Below are 18254 nucleotides of genomic sequence, written 5' to 3'. Positions count from 1 at the left end.
TATCCTGTGACTTAAAACAGTATACTGGAAAAATTCATGTCAGTCAGGCTAGATCTACGGAAAGAGCAACAGAATTATTCTTTTGGGTTGAAGACCATTTGTCAGAAATGAGGAGGAGAAAAAATTTGTTAGTTTTAAGTTGCAGAGGAGGTGGGGATGGGACAGAAGCCATAATGGATTCACTGGGAAGAAAGCAAATAGTTACCAAGAGTTGGAATGATTGGTACGCCACGTGCGGTGTCCAGAAGTCAGTAGTAGGACCCTTGAACTTAACAGTACAGGAGTTCAGGTTCAGAATGTACAAAATCTGAAAATGCTGTGAATGCTTAGCGGGTCTGCCCATATCACAGAAAAAGAAAAAGCTAGTGTTGCAAGTTCAAAGTAAAGTTTATTTTCAAAGCATGTATACTACCCTGAGATTCATCTTCTTGAGGGCATTCACAGTAAATACAAAGAAACACAATAGAATCAATGAGGACACATAACATGGACAAACAGCCAATAGGCAAAAGACAACAAAGTATACAAATACAAAAAGAAAAAAACGACAAATAATAATAGTAAATAAATAATAAATGTCAAGAACATGAGATGAAGAGATTATGGGAACAGTTCAGTGTTGGAGGGAGTGAGGGAACATATCCCTTCTGGTTCAAAATCCTGATAGTTGAGGGGTAATAACTGATGCTGAATCTGGTGGTGTGAGTCATGAGACTCCTGTACTTTCTTCCTGACGGTAGCAAAGAGAAGAGAGCATGGGCTGGATGGTTGGGGTCTTTGTTGATGGATGCTGCTTTCCTGTGACAACAGTCTGTGTAAGTGCACTCAATGGTAGGTTTTACCTGTGATGAATTGGGTTATATGCAAAACATTTTTGCAGGCTTTTCCATTCCATTCCAGGCTGTGATGCAACCAGTCAATGGACTCTCCACCATCCATTTATAGACGTTTGTCAAAATTTTAGGTGTGCCAAATCTTTGTAAACTAAGAAATTAGTGGCACTGCCTTGCTTTCTTTGTCAAGTCAAGTCACTTTTTATTGTCATTTTGACCATAACTGCTGGTACAGTACACAGTATAAATGAGACAGTGTTTTTCAGGACCATGGTGCTACATGAAACAACATAAAAACTACACTGAACTACATAAAACAACACAAAAACTACACTAGACTACAGACCTACCCAGGACTGCATAAGATGCACAAAACAGTGCAGGCATTACAATAAATACTAAACATGACAGTAGGCACAGTAGAGGGCAGTAAGTTGGTGTCAGTCCAGACTCTGGGTATTGAGGAGTCTGATGGCTTGGGGGAAGAAACTGTTACATAGTCTGGTCGTTAGAGTCCGAATGCTTTGGTGCCTTTTGCCAGGTGGCAGGAGGGAGAAGAGTTTGTATGAGGGGTGCTTGGGATCTTTCATAATGCTGTTTGCTTTGCGGATGCAGCGTGTGGTGTAAGTGTCTGTAATGGCTGGAAGAGCGACCCCAATGATCTTCTCAGCTGACCTCACTATCCACTACAGGGTCTTGCGACCTGAGATGGTGCAATTTCCGAACCAGGCAGTGATGCAGCTGCTCAGGATGCTCTCAATTCAATCCCTGTAGAATGTGATGAGGGTGTGAAATGGACTTTTCTCAGCCTTCGCAGAAAGTAGAGACATTATTGGGCTTTCTTTGTTATGGAGCTGGCGTTGAGGGACTAGGTGAGATTCTCCACCAGGTGAACACCGAGAAATTTGGTGCTCTTAACGATCTCTACCGAGGAGCAGTCGATGTTCAGTGGGGAGTGGTCGCTCCAGGCCCTGCTGAAGTCAACAACCATCTCTTTTGTTTTGTTCACATTCAGAGACAGGTTGTTGGCTCTGCACCAGTCCGTTAGCCGCTGCACCTCCTCTCTGTATGCTGACTCATTGTTCTTGCTGATGAGACCAATCCTGGTCGTGTCATCGGCGAACTTGATTATGTGGTTCGAGCTGTGTGTTGCAAAACAGTCGTGGGTCAGCTGAGTGAACAGCAGTGGACTGAGCACACAGCCGTGGGGGGCCCCCATGCTCATTGTGATGGTGTTGGACATGCTGCTTCCGATCTGGACTGACTGGGGTCTCCCAGTCAGGAAGTCTAGGATCCAGTTACAGAGGGGTGTTCAGGCCCAGTCAGCTCAGCTTTCCAATCAGTTTCTGAGGAATGATTGTGTTGAATGCGGAACTGAAGTCTATGAATAGCATTTGAACGTACTTGTCTTTTTTGTCTAGATGGGTTAGGGCCAAGTGGAGGGGGGACAACAATGGCGTCGTCTGTTGGACAGTTGGGACGGTACGCGAACTGCAGAGGTTCCAGTGAGAGGGGCAGCAGGGTCTTGATGTGCCTAATGATGAGCCTCTGGAAACACTTCATGATGATGGATGTGAGTGCAATGGGGCGGTAGTCATTGAGGCAGGACACTGAAGACTTGTTTGGCACAGTGACGATGGTGGTCGCCTTGAAGCACGTTGGACTGGTGGCACTGCTCAGGGAGATGTTGAAGATGTCAGTGAGAACACCTGCTAGCTGGTCTGCACATCCTCAGCACTCTGCCAGGAATATTGTCTGGTCCAGCAGCCTTCCGTGTGTGCTGGACCCAGGACAAACCCTCTGAAATGATAACACCAAGGATTTTAAAGTTGCTGACCCGTTTCACTTCTGATCCCCTGATGAGGACTGACTCATGGACCTTTGGTTTTCTCCTCCTGTAGTCAATAATCAGCTCTTTGATTTTGCGGACATTGAGTGAGAGGTGGTTGTTGCGGTTTCACTCAGCCAGATTTTCAGTTCCCCTCCTAAATGCTGATTCATCAGCACCTTTGACTGCCAGCGACCACAAACTCAAATATGGCATTGGAGCTGTGCTTAGCCTCACAGTATCATGTTGATGACTTCTCATCAGAATAGGTAAACAACTCCACTCTGATGAAATATCTTTTGACTTGAAACAATGGTGCATTTTCTCTTCCACTGCTGAGTATTTCCAGCAGTTTCTTCTTTCAGCATCTGCAGTTGTATTGATTTTCAAAATAACATTGCTCCTTTTGTATTTTATGCTTCTGGTAATGAAACATGGGTATCCCAAATCCCAAACTTTAATAAACAGTCTGTGAATATGACTCAGTGACTTTACGTATTTATGTAAATCTTCACTTGGTTGTCTCGGCTCATACGCTCTCTTTAGAACGCTTCTGTCAAAGTGGGTCACTGCTCTTTGCACTTTCATCTTAGATTTTTCATCTGTTTTATCAGTCCACCTTCATTGTTTCCTAGATTATTACTTTCCTCTTCACTTTTTGCAATGCTGTCTTGTTTCATAGCATCAGCAAATTTGGAAATTTTAATCATGTATGCTCATAAGTGAGTCATTAAGTATATATTGAAGAAAGCAGTGGTCCCTCCATTGACCCCGAGTGCTCCATTGTCATACTTCTGTCTGGAATAATAACAATCTACTGCTACTGCCTATCCCTCATGTCCCTGGTCATTTCCCAGGTGTCTGGATTATTGGTTCAGTAAATTAACCTCCCAGCTAGACAACTACGGTATTCTCTTATTTGTAATTATTTTGGTTTAGCAATTCATAATTTTGTTTCAGATTGAAGGCCTTCAGTATTGTTTCTTATCCACCATGTCAGATATTCCATTGGCTGGATTAGAGGAAAAGCGTGTAGAATACATGAAGGTTTTACAAAATAACATCAACGCAAGGAAACATAAAACAGATGCTGACAAAGACACATTCCCAGGTACAGTTATATCACATGGCTCATTGTTGAAATTGTGATGGTCTTTTGTAGCTATGATTTTTTTTTGGAAAAAACGATCTGAAAGCACTTGGCAAAGTTCTCTCACAGCTCCAGACACATAGATTCAGTCATGACCCCGTGTTCTGTCTGGGTGGGGTTTGCATGTACTCACTGTGACTGTTGCGATGATTAGTGTAACATTGTTAAAAGATCAGCAATGATCTTATTACATTGTGTAATAGGCACAGAGGCTGCCTTTGTTTCTTAAAGTCAAGTGAAATGGAGGAATCTAAGGTGCAGACAATATTCTTAAAGGTGAGTTTATGCATTTGGGCAAATGTGATTATGGATTAACATAAAAAGTAGGATACTGAATTTTTTTCAAGGAACTGATTATCCAGTGTTAAAGAAAATAATTTTCATTTACAAAATGCCTTATTGCTAATGATGTGAGGTGACTGTTTTGTAGGTGAATTCATCGTTTTTTTTGTGTGACAAGGCTTCACAGATATGCTAGGTGATTTGGTGAAGGGTGGAGAGCAGTGCTGTTATTGAAATAAAATTAACCACTGGCATTTCAGGGAAACTAACTGACAAACTGTAAAGGATATAGTAAATCTCAATTAGTGTTATTACCAGGATTGAGGTATTATTGCTATGAGGTTGAAACGTATTATTAGATGATTCTATAGAAATTTTTTAAATATGAGGTTTTTTTTGTGGGGAACTAGTGAAGATTATTTCCAATGATTTGCAAAAATTGTGTTAATAGATAATAGACAATAGGTGCAGAAATAGACCATTCGGCCCCTCGAGTCTGCACCGCCATTCTGAGATCATGGCTGATCATTCACTATCAATACCCAGTCCCTGCCTTGTCCCCATATCCCTTGATTCCGCTATCCATCAGATATCTATCTAGCTCCTTCTTGAAAGCATCCAGAGAATTGGCCTCCACTGTCTTCCGAGTCAGTGCATTCCACACCTCCACAACTCTCTGGGAGAAGAAGTTTTTCCTCAACTCTGTTTTAAATAACTGACCTCTTATTCTCAATCCATGCCCTCTGGTACTGGACTGTCCCAACATCTGGAATATATTTCCTGCCTCAATCTTATCAAATCCTTTAATTATCTTAAACGTTTCAATCAGATCCCCTCTCAATCTCCTCAATTCCAGTGTGTACAAGCCCAATCTCTCCAATCTCTCTGCGTAAGACAGCCCTGCCATCCCAGGAATCAACCTAGTGAATCTACGCTGCACTTCCTCAATTGCCAGAATGTCCTTCCTTAAACCTGGAGACCAAAACTGTACACAATATTCCAGGTGTGGTCTCACCAGGGCCCTGTACAAATGCAAAAGGACATCCTTGCTCTTGTACTCAATTCCCCTTGTAATAAAGGCCAACATTCCATTTGCCCTCTTCACTGCCTGTTGCACTTGCTCATTCATCTTCATTGACTGATGAACTAGGACTCCTAGGTCTCTTTGCATTTCTCCCTTACCTAACTCTACACCGTTCAAACAATACTCTGCCCTCTTGTTCCTGCTTCCAAAGTGGATAACTTCACATTTATTCACATTGAATGACATCTGCCTAGTATCTGCCCACTCACCCAGCCTATCCAAGTCTCCCTGTATTCTCCTAATGTCCTCTTCGCATGTCACACTGCCACCCAGTTTAGTATCGTCAGCAAACTTGCTGATATAGTTTTCAATGCCCTCATCTAAATCGTTGACATGTGTGTTGAAGCAGACACTTTTAGAATTTTCATTATTAGTTGCATTTGCTACAGTGCAGTAGAACATGAAATGCTTTCTAATTTGAAATAGTATTGCATGTAAAAGCATGATATAAAAGCATTTAGAAAGCAAGATTTGCATAATAGTTACACCTCTATTATCACTTTGCAAAGACTAATGTAATGAATATATATTGTGTACTTTTGATATTCAGTGGTGCAAATGCCTATAAAATAGTTGTCTCCTGTTAAGTTCCTATCCACTGTTTAAGCATTTGTTTCAAAAAAATTTTACAGTGACTTGCTAGAGCACTGACAGGGGCGACAGCATGACTGACTTGAGAGTGAAAACAGCACTTCAATGAATAAGCCAGTAAAAATTCTCATAGCTTTACGGCAAGAACTACGGAGAATATAAATGGAAAACTGATTTAAAATGTAACACACAGCACAGTTGTAACACCGTGTGCAAGAATGATTTGATTTATTTATTAAGATACAGTGTGGAATAGGTTCTTCTGTCCCTTTGTGCCATACTACTCAGCAATCCCCCAATGATACCCTAGCCTAATCACAGGACAATTTACAATGACCAAGCAACCAGTATATCTTTGGACTGTGGGAGGAAACTAGAGCACCAGGAGAAAACCCATGTGGTCACGGGGAAAACGTACAAACTCTTTGCAGGCAGCGGTGGGAAATGAACTGGTTTTTAGTCCGCTAGATAAGATTTAAATGCTATTCATGCTGCAGCTGATGACAGTAGAACTCCTTTGGGTATGTAGTACCCACTTCAACAAATAATAGCAGAACCATGAAAGCTTTTTTTCTGAGATGGGTATTTCTATTATACATGGAGGTCAGTGCAATCATTTACAGGTGTTTCAGTGTAAGTGCTCTTTTTGTATAACATTATCATACAATGGGTTTTCAATAAACAACACTTCTGTTGAGTAGCATATGGGTAACCTGAGCATTAAAATTGATTAAATTAATGTTAAACTCTGTGGCTAAATTCTTCTTACTTGATCAGAATGAATTAGTTGATAACTTGAATTCTGAAATAAAGAACTGAGAGAAAGCAAAATTATAATGTACTAATTTACTACAGATCTCTCAGTGCCAAAGTTTTATTTTCATGAAATGAAATGCTCTTCTGTAACAGGCAAAAGTGTCCATATTAACTTGCAAATATATAGTTAATAGAGTACCACAGCACAGCAACAGAAACTTCAGCCCATCTAGTCTGTGCTAACCTGATTCCATATCACCACACCTGGAGCAAAGAGTAACATTCTTTAAGCAGTGCAGGAAACCCATTGTGAAACTGTGTTAAACATGGGACTGTATTTGCTACATCTCATTTTACAAAATTGTGTGGAACTACGTAACAGCACAGAAAATATTACAGCAGAGTCAAATATTTCTGGAATTTGATTACGTCGCAGGGGAAGCTACTTCATTCATCAGAAACATTGTCACATTGGGGCATTATGTTTGCCAAGTGATTATTCATTTACCAACCACGCATCACCAAATCTCAGTTGTAAGTCATGGAAACATGTAGATACTGAAAGGCTGTTCCCTCTAACCCTGAGACTACAAATCTTGAGGGCCTAATTTCAGGAAAAAGATCAAGAAATTCACAAGAGATAACTCAATGTTGTTCACATATTGCAAATGGGGGGGTTTTGTCTCCATGTAGTGGTGGCACAGCTGTCAGCTCCCAGGCCCTCCCCTTGATATTTTGGCTCCTTTTGTCCTTCCCTAATATGAATTTTCCACTTTCTTTGTTGCTTAAGATCTGAGGCTGAACAATTTAATTTGAAAACTTGGCAGCCTTAATGAACCTGAGCTGAACACTTTATCTAGTGCCCTTTCATTAGTAAACCTGGCTGCATACAACTCTGAAATATTACCTGTCTCTTTCACTATCAATTTTTTGATCTTCTGGTAATTGCCCACCCCTCTCTCACCTTATCTCCTCACCGGCCAGTTACCTCCCTCAGGTGCTGCTCCCCCTTCCCTTTCTTCCAACGTGTTTTCTCCTGTCTCTTTCTCGCCCTTAGTTGCTAAACCTCTCATAAATGCCAGCCTCACTTTTTCCAATGCTTGTCTTGTTGGCTCACCATGTACATTGGCTTTAGCTCATCTAATACCTTATGCCTATATCCAGAGTATTAAACTATTGGGCAAGGAACCACTCCTGCTTTAATTTGTTCCATGAAACCTACCTCTGAGCTTTTTGCCCATGTCTGAATTTCCCTGTGGCCCCACAGAAACTGTTGTCTGATGTTGATTCATTGAAAAGATCTTGGGGTACTAAATGAAATTCTGTGGTATTTGTAAATGTTGCACAGTAGTGTAGTGGTTACTATTATACTATTACAGCCGCAGCAGTCATTGTCCAATTCCCACTGCTGTTTTTAAGGAAATTATCTGTTTTCCCCATGACCACATAGGTTTCCTCCTGGTTCTCAAGTTTCCTCTCACATTTCAGAGACATGTGGGTTAGCATTCTTAAATTGTGGGCATGCTGCGTTGGTCCAGAAGCATGGCGATATTTGCAGGCTGCCCCCAACACATACTCGGGTTTTGTTGGTTGTTGATGCAAGTGATGCATCTCATTGTATGTTTTGGGGGGGGGTTTTTTTGGTGTACATGTGACAAATAATCTAACCTTTAAATCTTTCTATCTTGGGTAAATCAGTTTTGAATTTTCATCACCAGAGGGGGCTCTTGATTTATCTTTTAGGTGGATTTTCAGCCTACTAGGAACACCAGCAACACAGTAAAACGGGGAAAACATCTATTATTTTCTTAATATACAATATGACATCAATACTATATTTTCAGAAAATTATTGAAACTTGCTCATCCAAGAAAGGGTTGCTGATTCACTGCAAATTCTGTGGTATATGTAACAGTGCTCAATTTTGCTCTTGACAATAATAGTGGTTTGTTTCAAATTATGCATCCTAAATCTTGACTAATGACTCGAGTGACTCTAATCATTTGGAAGAAAGAGACAACAGGTGAAACAGTCTAATTTTGTTTCTTTTTCTCCACCTCTAGTCTATGTTATCTGTAAACAAGGAAATGATTCACAGAAGGCTGTCAAAATCCTGCAGGAGATGTTAAGCAACGAGCTTTGCTCATTGTCGGTGAAGGATATTCAGGGTGGATTGATGGCCTGGTCTCAAAAGATTGATCCAGCCTTCCCACAGTATTGATTGCTGGGAAGGGGGGAAAAGTGAAAGAAATCATGTAACTTTTCAAAATTATTGCCTAAAGTATACTAAACTTTCAATGTGTTGCAAATGGTTGTATTTCAATAAATACGTGTGGAAAAGTATACTGTTTGGAAAGCTCTGACTGGAAAGAGAACTTACACAGTATTTAAGTGCAAATGTTAGCAGTCAAGACTAGGTAATATGACTTCTAATTTTGTATTGCATACATTTGAACTGCTTCCGAAGGCACAAAACAATTAGTAACTAAATACAAGTACATGGGAACTCTGGTTATTGTGCTGATTCATTTTATTAAGTGCCTTTTGTTATAGATACTGCGCTACTAAATTAATAATCATGGTATATTATGAAAACTAAAAGGTTCGCTGTTGAGTGGCAATTGATAATGATATCATGGACATATGAGATAAATAATCCATGTGGATATTCTGGCAAGAGAGATTTGTTATCTGATGCATTTAGCAATCATGAGTAAATTTATGGCAGTTCTGATACTGAGAGAGTTAATGTAATAATATGTTTTCAGATTTTAGCAATTGGTCATTTTAATGGCTATTTATCTCAGTGAATAATTAAGTGCTGTTTCTCGTATCCTGTAAAATCAAGATAATTGAATCATTAATGCTAGGAATGACACTATTCACTTAGTATCTTTTCAATTTTTTTCAGTGTTTCAATTACCCAGTTACACTGAATAACTTTTTTGTTTAAATTTGCACACTTTTAGCATATTTAAATGAAGAAATCATATCTCCACTATATTTTTATCACACTTCAAAGGCACATTCAACTCTTTATGATGGAGGGATCATTTAGAAACCCACTGAAAGTTAAAATACTGTATATTTTAAAAAAGTATTTTTTAATGCTGACCATAGATCTCATTCCTGCTATGTATGATTGCCACCAGATTAATAACATTTGGAAATCAGTTGTAGCATTTTTTCTGGTACGAATAGTGAATGCAGCCTGATGTAACACAATTTATCAAGTTATCTTACAACACCTAATGATTTCCCCACACACATCTTCTGCAGAAGATGCTAGCATTTTGTGGAAAAAATTCCATTTATATTATCTGTATAAAATTTACATTTTATCACTCAAATTTTTGATGAGTCTTATCACTAGTGGTTTTGGAAATTAAAATAACATTATAGACTTTAACCACATAAGATAAAATCAGTCTTTAATTGTTTTGCTTTCAGTTTTCTACAGGAAAGTGTGCATTAATTTTTAAATATTTTTAATTGAAAAGGATCAAATTAAGTTTTGAAGCACAGTACTGGAGTTTTTCTTGAAGCTGTACTTCAAGTGCCTCTTTCCTTCATTTTCCATCCTAAGGATCTTTCAGTTCTGGGCATCACCCTGAAACAACATCTTTGATATTGTCATTATCCACAAACATTGCAGATTTCCAATACACTATTTCAGATTTTGTGTTTGAAATATTTTTGTAGTTCCTTGTTAAACAAAACCAGTAGACACTCTGTACGGTGCAATCTCACAAACAGTGAATTTTATGAAAAATTGCTACAGTTTTAATTTTGGGGGGTGAAGTAAACCAATTCACATCTCCTTGCGTTTCAGCAAGTAAAATGGTATAATGAATTGTTCAAAGGATTGTACCTGTTCAGAGCTATGCTTTGTCAGTCAGAGAAAATCAACATGCTGAAACATGCTTTTGATATTTTCTAATTCTACAGAATTTTTTTCCATGTGTTTCCAAATTTCTCGCAAGAGGTTTAATTTCCAAGCAAGAGCCAGAAACTTGATATTACATAGAAAACCTACAGTGCAATACAGGTCCTTCAGCCCACAAAGTTGTGCCGATCATGTCCCTACCTTAGAAATTACTATGTTTACCTATAGCTTACCTCTATTTTTCTAAGCTCCATGTACCTATCCAGAAGTACCTATCATATCCGCCTCATCTACCGTTACTGGCAGCCCATTCCACACGTTCATCACTCTGAGTAAAAAACTTAACCCTGACATCTCCTCTGTACCTACTTCCCAGCACCTTAAACCTGTGTCCTCTTGTGGCAACCATTTCAGCCCTGGGAAGAAGTCTCTGACTAGCCACACGATCAGTGCCTCTCATCATCTTATACACCTCTATCAGGTCACCTCTCATCCTCTGCCGCTCGAAGGAGAAAAGGGTGAGTTCACTCAACCTATTCTCATAAGGCATGCTCTCCAATCCAAGCAACATCCTTGTAAATCTCCTCTGCACCCTTTCTTTGGCTTCCACATCCTTCCTGTTGTGAGGCAACCAGAACCGAGCACAGTACTCCAAGTGGGATCTGACCAGGGTCCTATATAGCTGCAACATTACCTCTCGGCTCCTAAATTCAATTCCACGATTGATGAGGGCCAATACACCATACGCCTTCTTAACCACAGAATCAACCTGCACAGCTGTTATTGTTACATTGTCTTGATTACTTGCAGTGTTTTAGGTCATAGGTTAAGAGTGAAAATTTTAAGGGGAACCTGAGGGGGAGCTTCTTCAGTTTGAGTGTGGCATGGGTGTGGAACGAGCTGCCAGTGGAAGGGCAGAATGCAACATTTAGGAAAAGTTTGGGTAAGTACATGGATGGGAGAACCAAGGTCCAGGTGTGAGTTTGACTGCAGAATAACAGTTCAGAGTCAACCGGATGGACCAAAGTTCCTGTTTCTGTACTGCAGTGCTCTACGACTGTATTAGGTTAAATTATACATACTTACGATATCAGTTATTAATATTACATTTTAAAATGCTTCGGACAATTACTGTGTTTCAACTTGGAGTGAAGATCATGGATAATGTACAGCTATGTTAAACAGTGACAGTTAACTGGATAACTCATTTATACTTAGATTATTATTTTATGGTCTAAGAGGTAGTTTTATAGAACTGAGATAGAAAAGTTTTACAGCTTTAGTGACCTAGGGACAAGTTAAATATTCTGCCATTTGAGATGGAACGCAAAGTTTTGTGGGGATTTGCATTTGAGAGCAAGATCAGGATCAGAGTGCTGGTGAGGGTAAAGGTTGAGAATAGTTTGTACAGATGGTGAGAGGCAAACCAAAAGGTGAATTTATAAGCAAGAATGTAGAGTCTGACAGCAGGCTTGGGGTGTTGTGTTGGATCTCAGCATTGTAGAGACTAGACCACATTCATATTTTTATTTCACAGCAGAAAAAGGAATAATATTTGTAGAAAAGGAAAAGAAATGGTGAATGACTGTGAGGAATTATATGTAATTAATACCTAAGGGAAAATAGTGGAAAATACTAAGGGAATTAAAATCTGCTACTTCTAAACAGTAGTCTGCATTCCGAGTTGAACTGGAAAAGCAGCAAATGCTACATCTCTACTGATGGGATGGAAATCAGGCTGACAGCTGTAGAGAAAATGTAAAATCATCATTAAGAACATGGAAAGGACTGGAATCTGCTGGCCTGTGTTTCACAGTCACCTTCATTATACCTCCCATGCCTTGGTACACAAGATGTGTGGCTACACTATTACGTATACTAAACTTATGTGACCTCATAGCTTCCAACAAATAAGGCTCCATCATTGCAATTGTACTGAAGAGTGGCAGCAACGAGTAACTAGGCCTAAGGGTGTCGTCACATCTCATATTCATTGTTCTAGTTAAACAACAAATTCAATTAACACGGTTAATGGTTTTAAATTAAAGTATTAATATTAAAATAACATTTAATTGAAGGTCAGCAGCTCCCAGTTAACATAATAGGGTATTTCTAAATGCAATTGAGGGATTGAGTATGAAAGGTATCTAGCTTCTCAGCTCAGATCAATCAGTACAATCAATACAACTTAATCCAGGACAGGGTTTAGATGCACCTGCATCTGTCCTCTAGCATGTCTTCTACTGATGTACTGCAGAGCATAGATGCAGAATCTGCTGACACACATACACTGCCACAAACCAGAAGTTCTGTATGGATGCTGCTGGCTAGCCATCGGCATGATCCAGCCTAACAGAAAGATGCACAGTTAACTTTGTGGGGGAGAAAATAGAGTTTTTGGTTGTAGAGGTAACAAGCAGGGTAGATTAAGGGAACCATTGGATGTAGTGTAACTAGATATCAGGATACCCAATAAATATGGCATGCAAAGCTTAGATGGCTGAAGATAACATTGAAGGACAGAAACAGGAGGAAAGGCAAACTAGTAACAGTATCTTCAGGTTGGCAAAATTTTCATGCAGTTCCATGAAGACCAATATTGGGTCTTGAGCTTATCACATCTTTACAAAAATTACAGTGATGTAACATGGTGTCAAGGTAACAACTTTTCCTTAAATGTCAGCAAAACAAAAATCAAAACTGGTCATTGACTTCAGAAAAAGAGTTGGGAGGGGTGAGGTTGTGCACATGCTCCTAACTACATCAGTAGACTCCATTGATACTTCTTGCAGCCTCAGTAAAGCAGCCAGCAGAATCAAGGACCCCAGGATACCTTCTTCCATTGGGCAGAAGATGCAAAAGCCTGAAAGCACATACCATTAGACTCAAGGACAGCTTCCTTCTTAATCGGTACTTGAAAGTACCCCTTGAATCATAAGATGGAACTTTGGCCTCATAATTTACCTCATTCTGATTTTGCACGTTATTGTTTGCCTGCACTGTGCTCTTATCAGTAGCTTTTCCACTTTATTCTACACTACATTATTCCATCTCAATGTTCTGTATAATAATTTGATCTGTATACAGTTTGGAAGACAAGCTTTTTACTGCTGGATGTTTACATCATTTTCTCTTGATGGAACAGCTGAATATAGTTGGCCCTGAGACATTGTCCACAGGACCACTTTTAATGTTCTGGTACTGTGATGATCAATCTCTAACAACTAAAATCATTTTCATTTTTCTAAGGTATGACTCAGTGTCTTTGTTCATGATAGGACAAAGAATGTAATAAGCTCCTGCATGCACCCAATCCCTATGAATAGTTCTAGTTAAAAAGTACTCATTTCGATGTTGTGAATGACTTTAAATTAAATTGCATCTGCCTGTCGACCTCATTTCATATTGTTATGTTTATTCATGTTGCCGAGCCTAGTGTCCTCTGCAAAATATAAAATCATACACATGAGAAAGACTGCAGATGCTGGAAATCCAAAAGCAACACACACAAAATGCTGGAGGAATTCAGCAGATCGGGCAGCATCTAGGGAAACTAATAAACTGTCGATATTTGGGGCTGAGACCCCTTCGGGACTGAAAAGGAAGGGGGAAGAATAAAAAGGTGGGCAGGTAAAGAGAATAGCTGAAAGGGATAGGGAAAGCCAGGTGAAGGGCTGCGAGGAAGGAATCTGATAGAGGTGGATCATAGGAGAAAGAGATGGAGGATGAGACCCTGTGGAAGTGATAGCCAGGTGAGAAGAGGTAAAAAGCCAGAATGGGGAAAAGAGAAAGAGGACCGGTGGGGGGGGGGGGGGGGGGGGTGGGGTGTGATTTTTTCAACCTGGAGAAATTGACATTCATGCAATCAGGTTGGGTTCTTATTATATCCAAGACTATAGGTAATTTATTATGTTTGAAAACATGCTCTTAAAATTGTCTGTTGGGGGCCCACACTTCCAACTTTGGAATAAAGATGTGGTTAGATTCCCAGAAGGCATTTGATAGATGGCACATCAAAGATGGTTGTGGGAAAATGAAAACTCATTAAGTAGGGGGTCGTAGCTGTGGACAGAAGATTTGCTGGCGAACAGGAAACTGATAGTTGGCATGAATGTGTCAGTTCCTGACTGGCATAGTAATGAGTAACGTGCCACAGGGGCACATCATACAATTTATGTAAATGACAGATGAAGGATCAGAAGACAAGTTTGCTAACTTTTCTGATGATACAAAAACAGATATGAAATTAAGTTTTGAAGAGGACATGAGGTAGATTAAGTAAGTGGACAAACATAAAGCAAATGGCAAATGGAGTATAATGTTAAATGTGAAATTGTTCATTTGTCTGAAGGGGGAAGAAAGCTCTAAATTGTAAGTAAAATGTATTTGCAGAGGAATCTGATCCTAGTACATGATTTGCAAAAGATTAGTCCACAGAGACAAGTAATTAGGAAACAAACAGTGCTTTCATTGAGACACAACAGAGACTGCAGATGCTGGAAATCTGGATCAACACATACTTACATGTTGGATGAACTCAGCAAGTCAGGCAGCACATATGAAGGGAAACGAACAGTGAAGTTTTCAGGCTGAGACCCTTCATTGGGGCTGGGTGGAAGGGTCTTGAGCTGAATGTTGACTGTTCATTTTCCTCCACAGATGCTGTCTGAGCTGCTGAGTTCCTCCATCATTTTGAGAATGTTTTCATTTTATTGTAAAGGGAACTGAGTGTAAATGGACAGAGATAGTTTCAATTATATATGCCATTAGGGTGACAGCAGCTGGAGTACTGTCAAGGCAGGATGTAAGTGTGTTTGAAGCAATTCAGAGATGTTTTACCAGACTGAAACGTGGAATGGGCAGTTAATCTTAATTGATGAATTGTTTGAAATGCTGGGCTTGTAACTTTAGGTGTTTTAGGATAGTGATTTCATTGAAATAAAGTCCTGATGAGTTTTGACAGAGTAAACATGTAGATTTTGCTTCCTCTTGTGGGAGCATATAGAACTAAGGGGTCATACATGGAAGATAAAAAAGGGGAAACTTATCCCTTCTCTGCAGGGATAAACATTTGCAACTATCAAATTTTGGCAGAAACAGAGTCTGAATATTTTTAAGACAGAGGTGGATATAGTGGATATATTCTATACAAGAGAGTAGATGAAATGTTATTGACACGGGCAGGATTGCAGATCTGAGTACTGTACAGTCAAATCAGACTTGATTTTATTAAACAGTGTCCAGATACTTTGGGTGCCCAATCGATCACAGGTAAAGCCCTTCTCATCACTGAGCACATCACCACGGTAGCATGCTGGTTAGTCTTTATAGTACAGGTGACCCGGGTTCGATTCCCGCTGCTGACTGTAAGGAGTTTGTATGTTCTCCCCATGAATGCATTAGTTTCCTCCCACGGTCCAAAGATATACCGGTTGTTAGGTTAATTAGCCATTGTAAATTGTCCCATGTTTAGGCTAGGATTAAACAGGGGAATTGCTGGACAGCTTGGCTCAAAGGGCCAGAAGGGCTTATTCTCTGCTGTATCTCAATAAATAAGTAAAATCTACAGAAAGTGATGTCACAGGAGAGTAACATCCATTGTCAAGAACCCACACCATCTCTCTTCTTGCTGCTGCCACCAGGAAGAAGACACAGGAACTTCAGGACCCACACTACCAGATTCAGGAACAGTCATTATCCTGTAGACATCAGGCTCTTGAACCAGAGGGGATAACTTCACTCACCCCAATACTGAACTATTCCCATAACCTATGTTTCAATGACTCTTCATCTTATTTTCTAAGTGTTTATTGCTTAATTTTTAAAAATTTCTTATTATTTCTTTCAAATTTGTTGACTTTTGCACATTGGTGTCTGTCTTGTTGGATGCAGTCTTTATTGATTCTTATTGTTTCTTGTAGTCACAGTAAATGCCCACAGGAGAATGAATCTCAGGGTTCTGTACTGTGACATATATGTACTTTGATCATTTTTCTTTGAACTTTGGTTGATTCTTGCTTATAACTTGTCTATTATGTGTATACATGCACACATCTTCTGAGCAAGTATTTTGAATATAGTGAAATGAAAGTGCTCAGCAAATACCTATTGTTTTCAAACTCCAGTAACATGAATAGCAAAAGGTCACATAATGGTGACAGCACAATAACAAAAAAATGGAAGTTTGTTAGTTTATGGGCTTTCTCCATTGGACACTTTGTTCAAATAGGTAAACGTCTTTGCATTTTGCTTTCGCTGTGGTGATCAGCTGAAGATTCCCCCCCCCCCCCAGGATCAGGTTACACTAACATGGTTTATATTAAATGTCAATCTAAAGGATTGTCATTTAATAGAAACTGAATATGCTGGAAATAATCAACCATGTTGGCAGGTTCTGTGGAGAGAAAATGGATTGTTATTTTTATTTCAGACCATTGGCTGCTAGTGTAAAAAGAAGAAATATCATTTTTAAAATAGAATGCAAAATGATGTGAGAGATGAAATTGAACCGCTGGCCAGAACAGTTTGAGAAGGAGTGAGACAGTGAAGACGGAAATTGAGTACAGGCAGAAAGTGCTGCGAAGTGCAGTATCTGTTATAGTGGGTGGACCCAAAATGTGAAGGGTGGAATTTCAATGGAACTCGATGTGGAATAAGGCAGAGTCTGAGCAAGTTGCTGAAACTGAGAAATCCACATATAATGGATACAAGAATCAATCAGAATCAGGTTTAAAATTACAGGCATGCCATGAAATTTGCCGTTTTGCAGCAACAATTTGTTGCAATATATAATAATAAAAAGTATAGATTACAATAAGAAATGTACTGTATATAAAAATTTAAATGAGTAGTGCTAAGGGAGAGAAGAAAATAAGTGAGGTAGTGTTCATAGATTCATTGTCCATTCAGAAATCTGATGGAGGGGGAAAGAATATCTTCCTGAAATGTTGAGCGTGTGTCGTCAGGCTCCTGTACCTCTTCCTTGATGGTAGCAATGAGAAGAGGGCTGATAGGGGTCCTTAATGCCTTAATGATGGATACCATCATCTTTTGAAGGTGTCCTTGACGCTGAGAAGGCTAGTGCACCGATGTAGCTGGCTGAGTTTACAACTTCTTGCAGCTTTTTCTGATCGTGTGCAGTGACCCCTTCATACCAGACAGTAATGCAACCAGATAGAAAACTCTCCACAGTACATCTGTAGATATTTGTGAGTGACATACCATTTTCCCTCAAAATCCTAGTGAAATATAGCCACTGTAATTGCATCAATATGTTGGGCCCAGGATAGATCTAAAGAATTGTTGACTCTAAATACTTGAAACTACTCACCCTTGCTACTGATGATCATTTGATAAAGACTAGTGTGTTTTCCATCAACTTGTCCTTGTTAAAGTCCTCAACCAATTTCTTGGTCTTACTGGCATTGAGTGCAAGGTTGTTGTGAAACCACTCAACCGATTGATCTATCTCACTCCTCTATGCCTTCTTCTCACCATCTGAAATTCTGCCAACAATAGTTGTGTCATCAGCAAGTTTACAGATGCTTTTTGAGTTGTGCCTGGGCACACCGTCATGGGTGTAGATGGAGTAGAGCAGTGGGCTAAGCATGCAGCCAAGAGGTTTGCCATTGTTGATTGTCAGCGAGGAGGAGATGTTATTTCTAATCCACTCAGACTGTGGTCTCCCAATAAGGAAGCCAGTTACAGAAGCCCAGATTTTGGAGTTTGTTGATTCGAACTTAAGAGTATAACAGTGCTGAACGCTGAGATTTAATCAATAAGTTACAGCCTGACACAGATATTACAATTGTCCAGGTGATCCAAGGCTGAGTGGAGAGCCAGTG

The 18254-nt window shown here is 39.6% G+C and overlaps 1 protein-coding gene across 1 annotated transcript in view; it reads left to right on the top strand.

Moving 5' to 3' along the window:
* Positions 1-8867, top strand: part of mocs3 (molybdenum cofactor synthesis 3) — a 41638-nt gene extending 32771 nt beyond the window's left edge. The window contains exons 12-13 of the mRNA XM_059985655.1: positions 3662-3772; positions 8588-8867. Coding sequence (XP_059841638.1) covers positions 3662-3772; positions 8588-8745 — 269 coding nt within the window. The 3' untranslated portion in view covers positions 8746-8867. The remainder of the gene's footprint in view (positions 1-3661; positions 3773-8587) is intronic.
* Positions 8868-18254: the final 9387 nt, after the last annotated feature.

This window comes from Hypanus sabinus, chromosome 12 (genome assembly GCF_030144855.1).
Source record: "Hypanus sabinus isolate sHypSab1 chromosome 12, sHypSab1.hap1, whole genome shotgun sequence".
In the NCBI taxonomy this organism is placed as follows: domain Eukaryota; kingdom Metazoa; phylum Chordata; class Chondrichthyes; order Myliobatiformes; family Dasyatidae; genus Hypanus; species Hypanus sabinus.
Note: the sequence above shows the minus strand (reverse complement) of the source record. Positions and strands in the feature narration are given on the sequence as shown.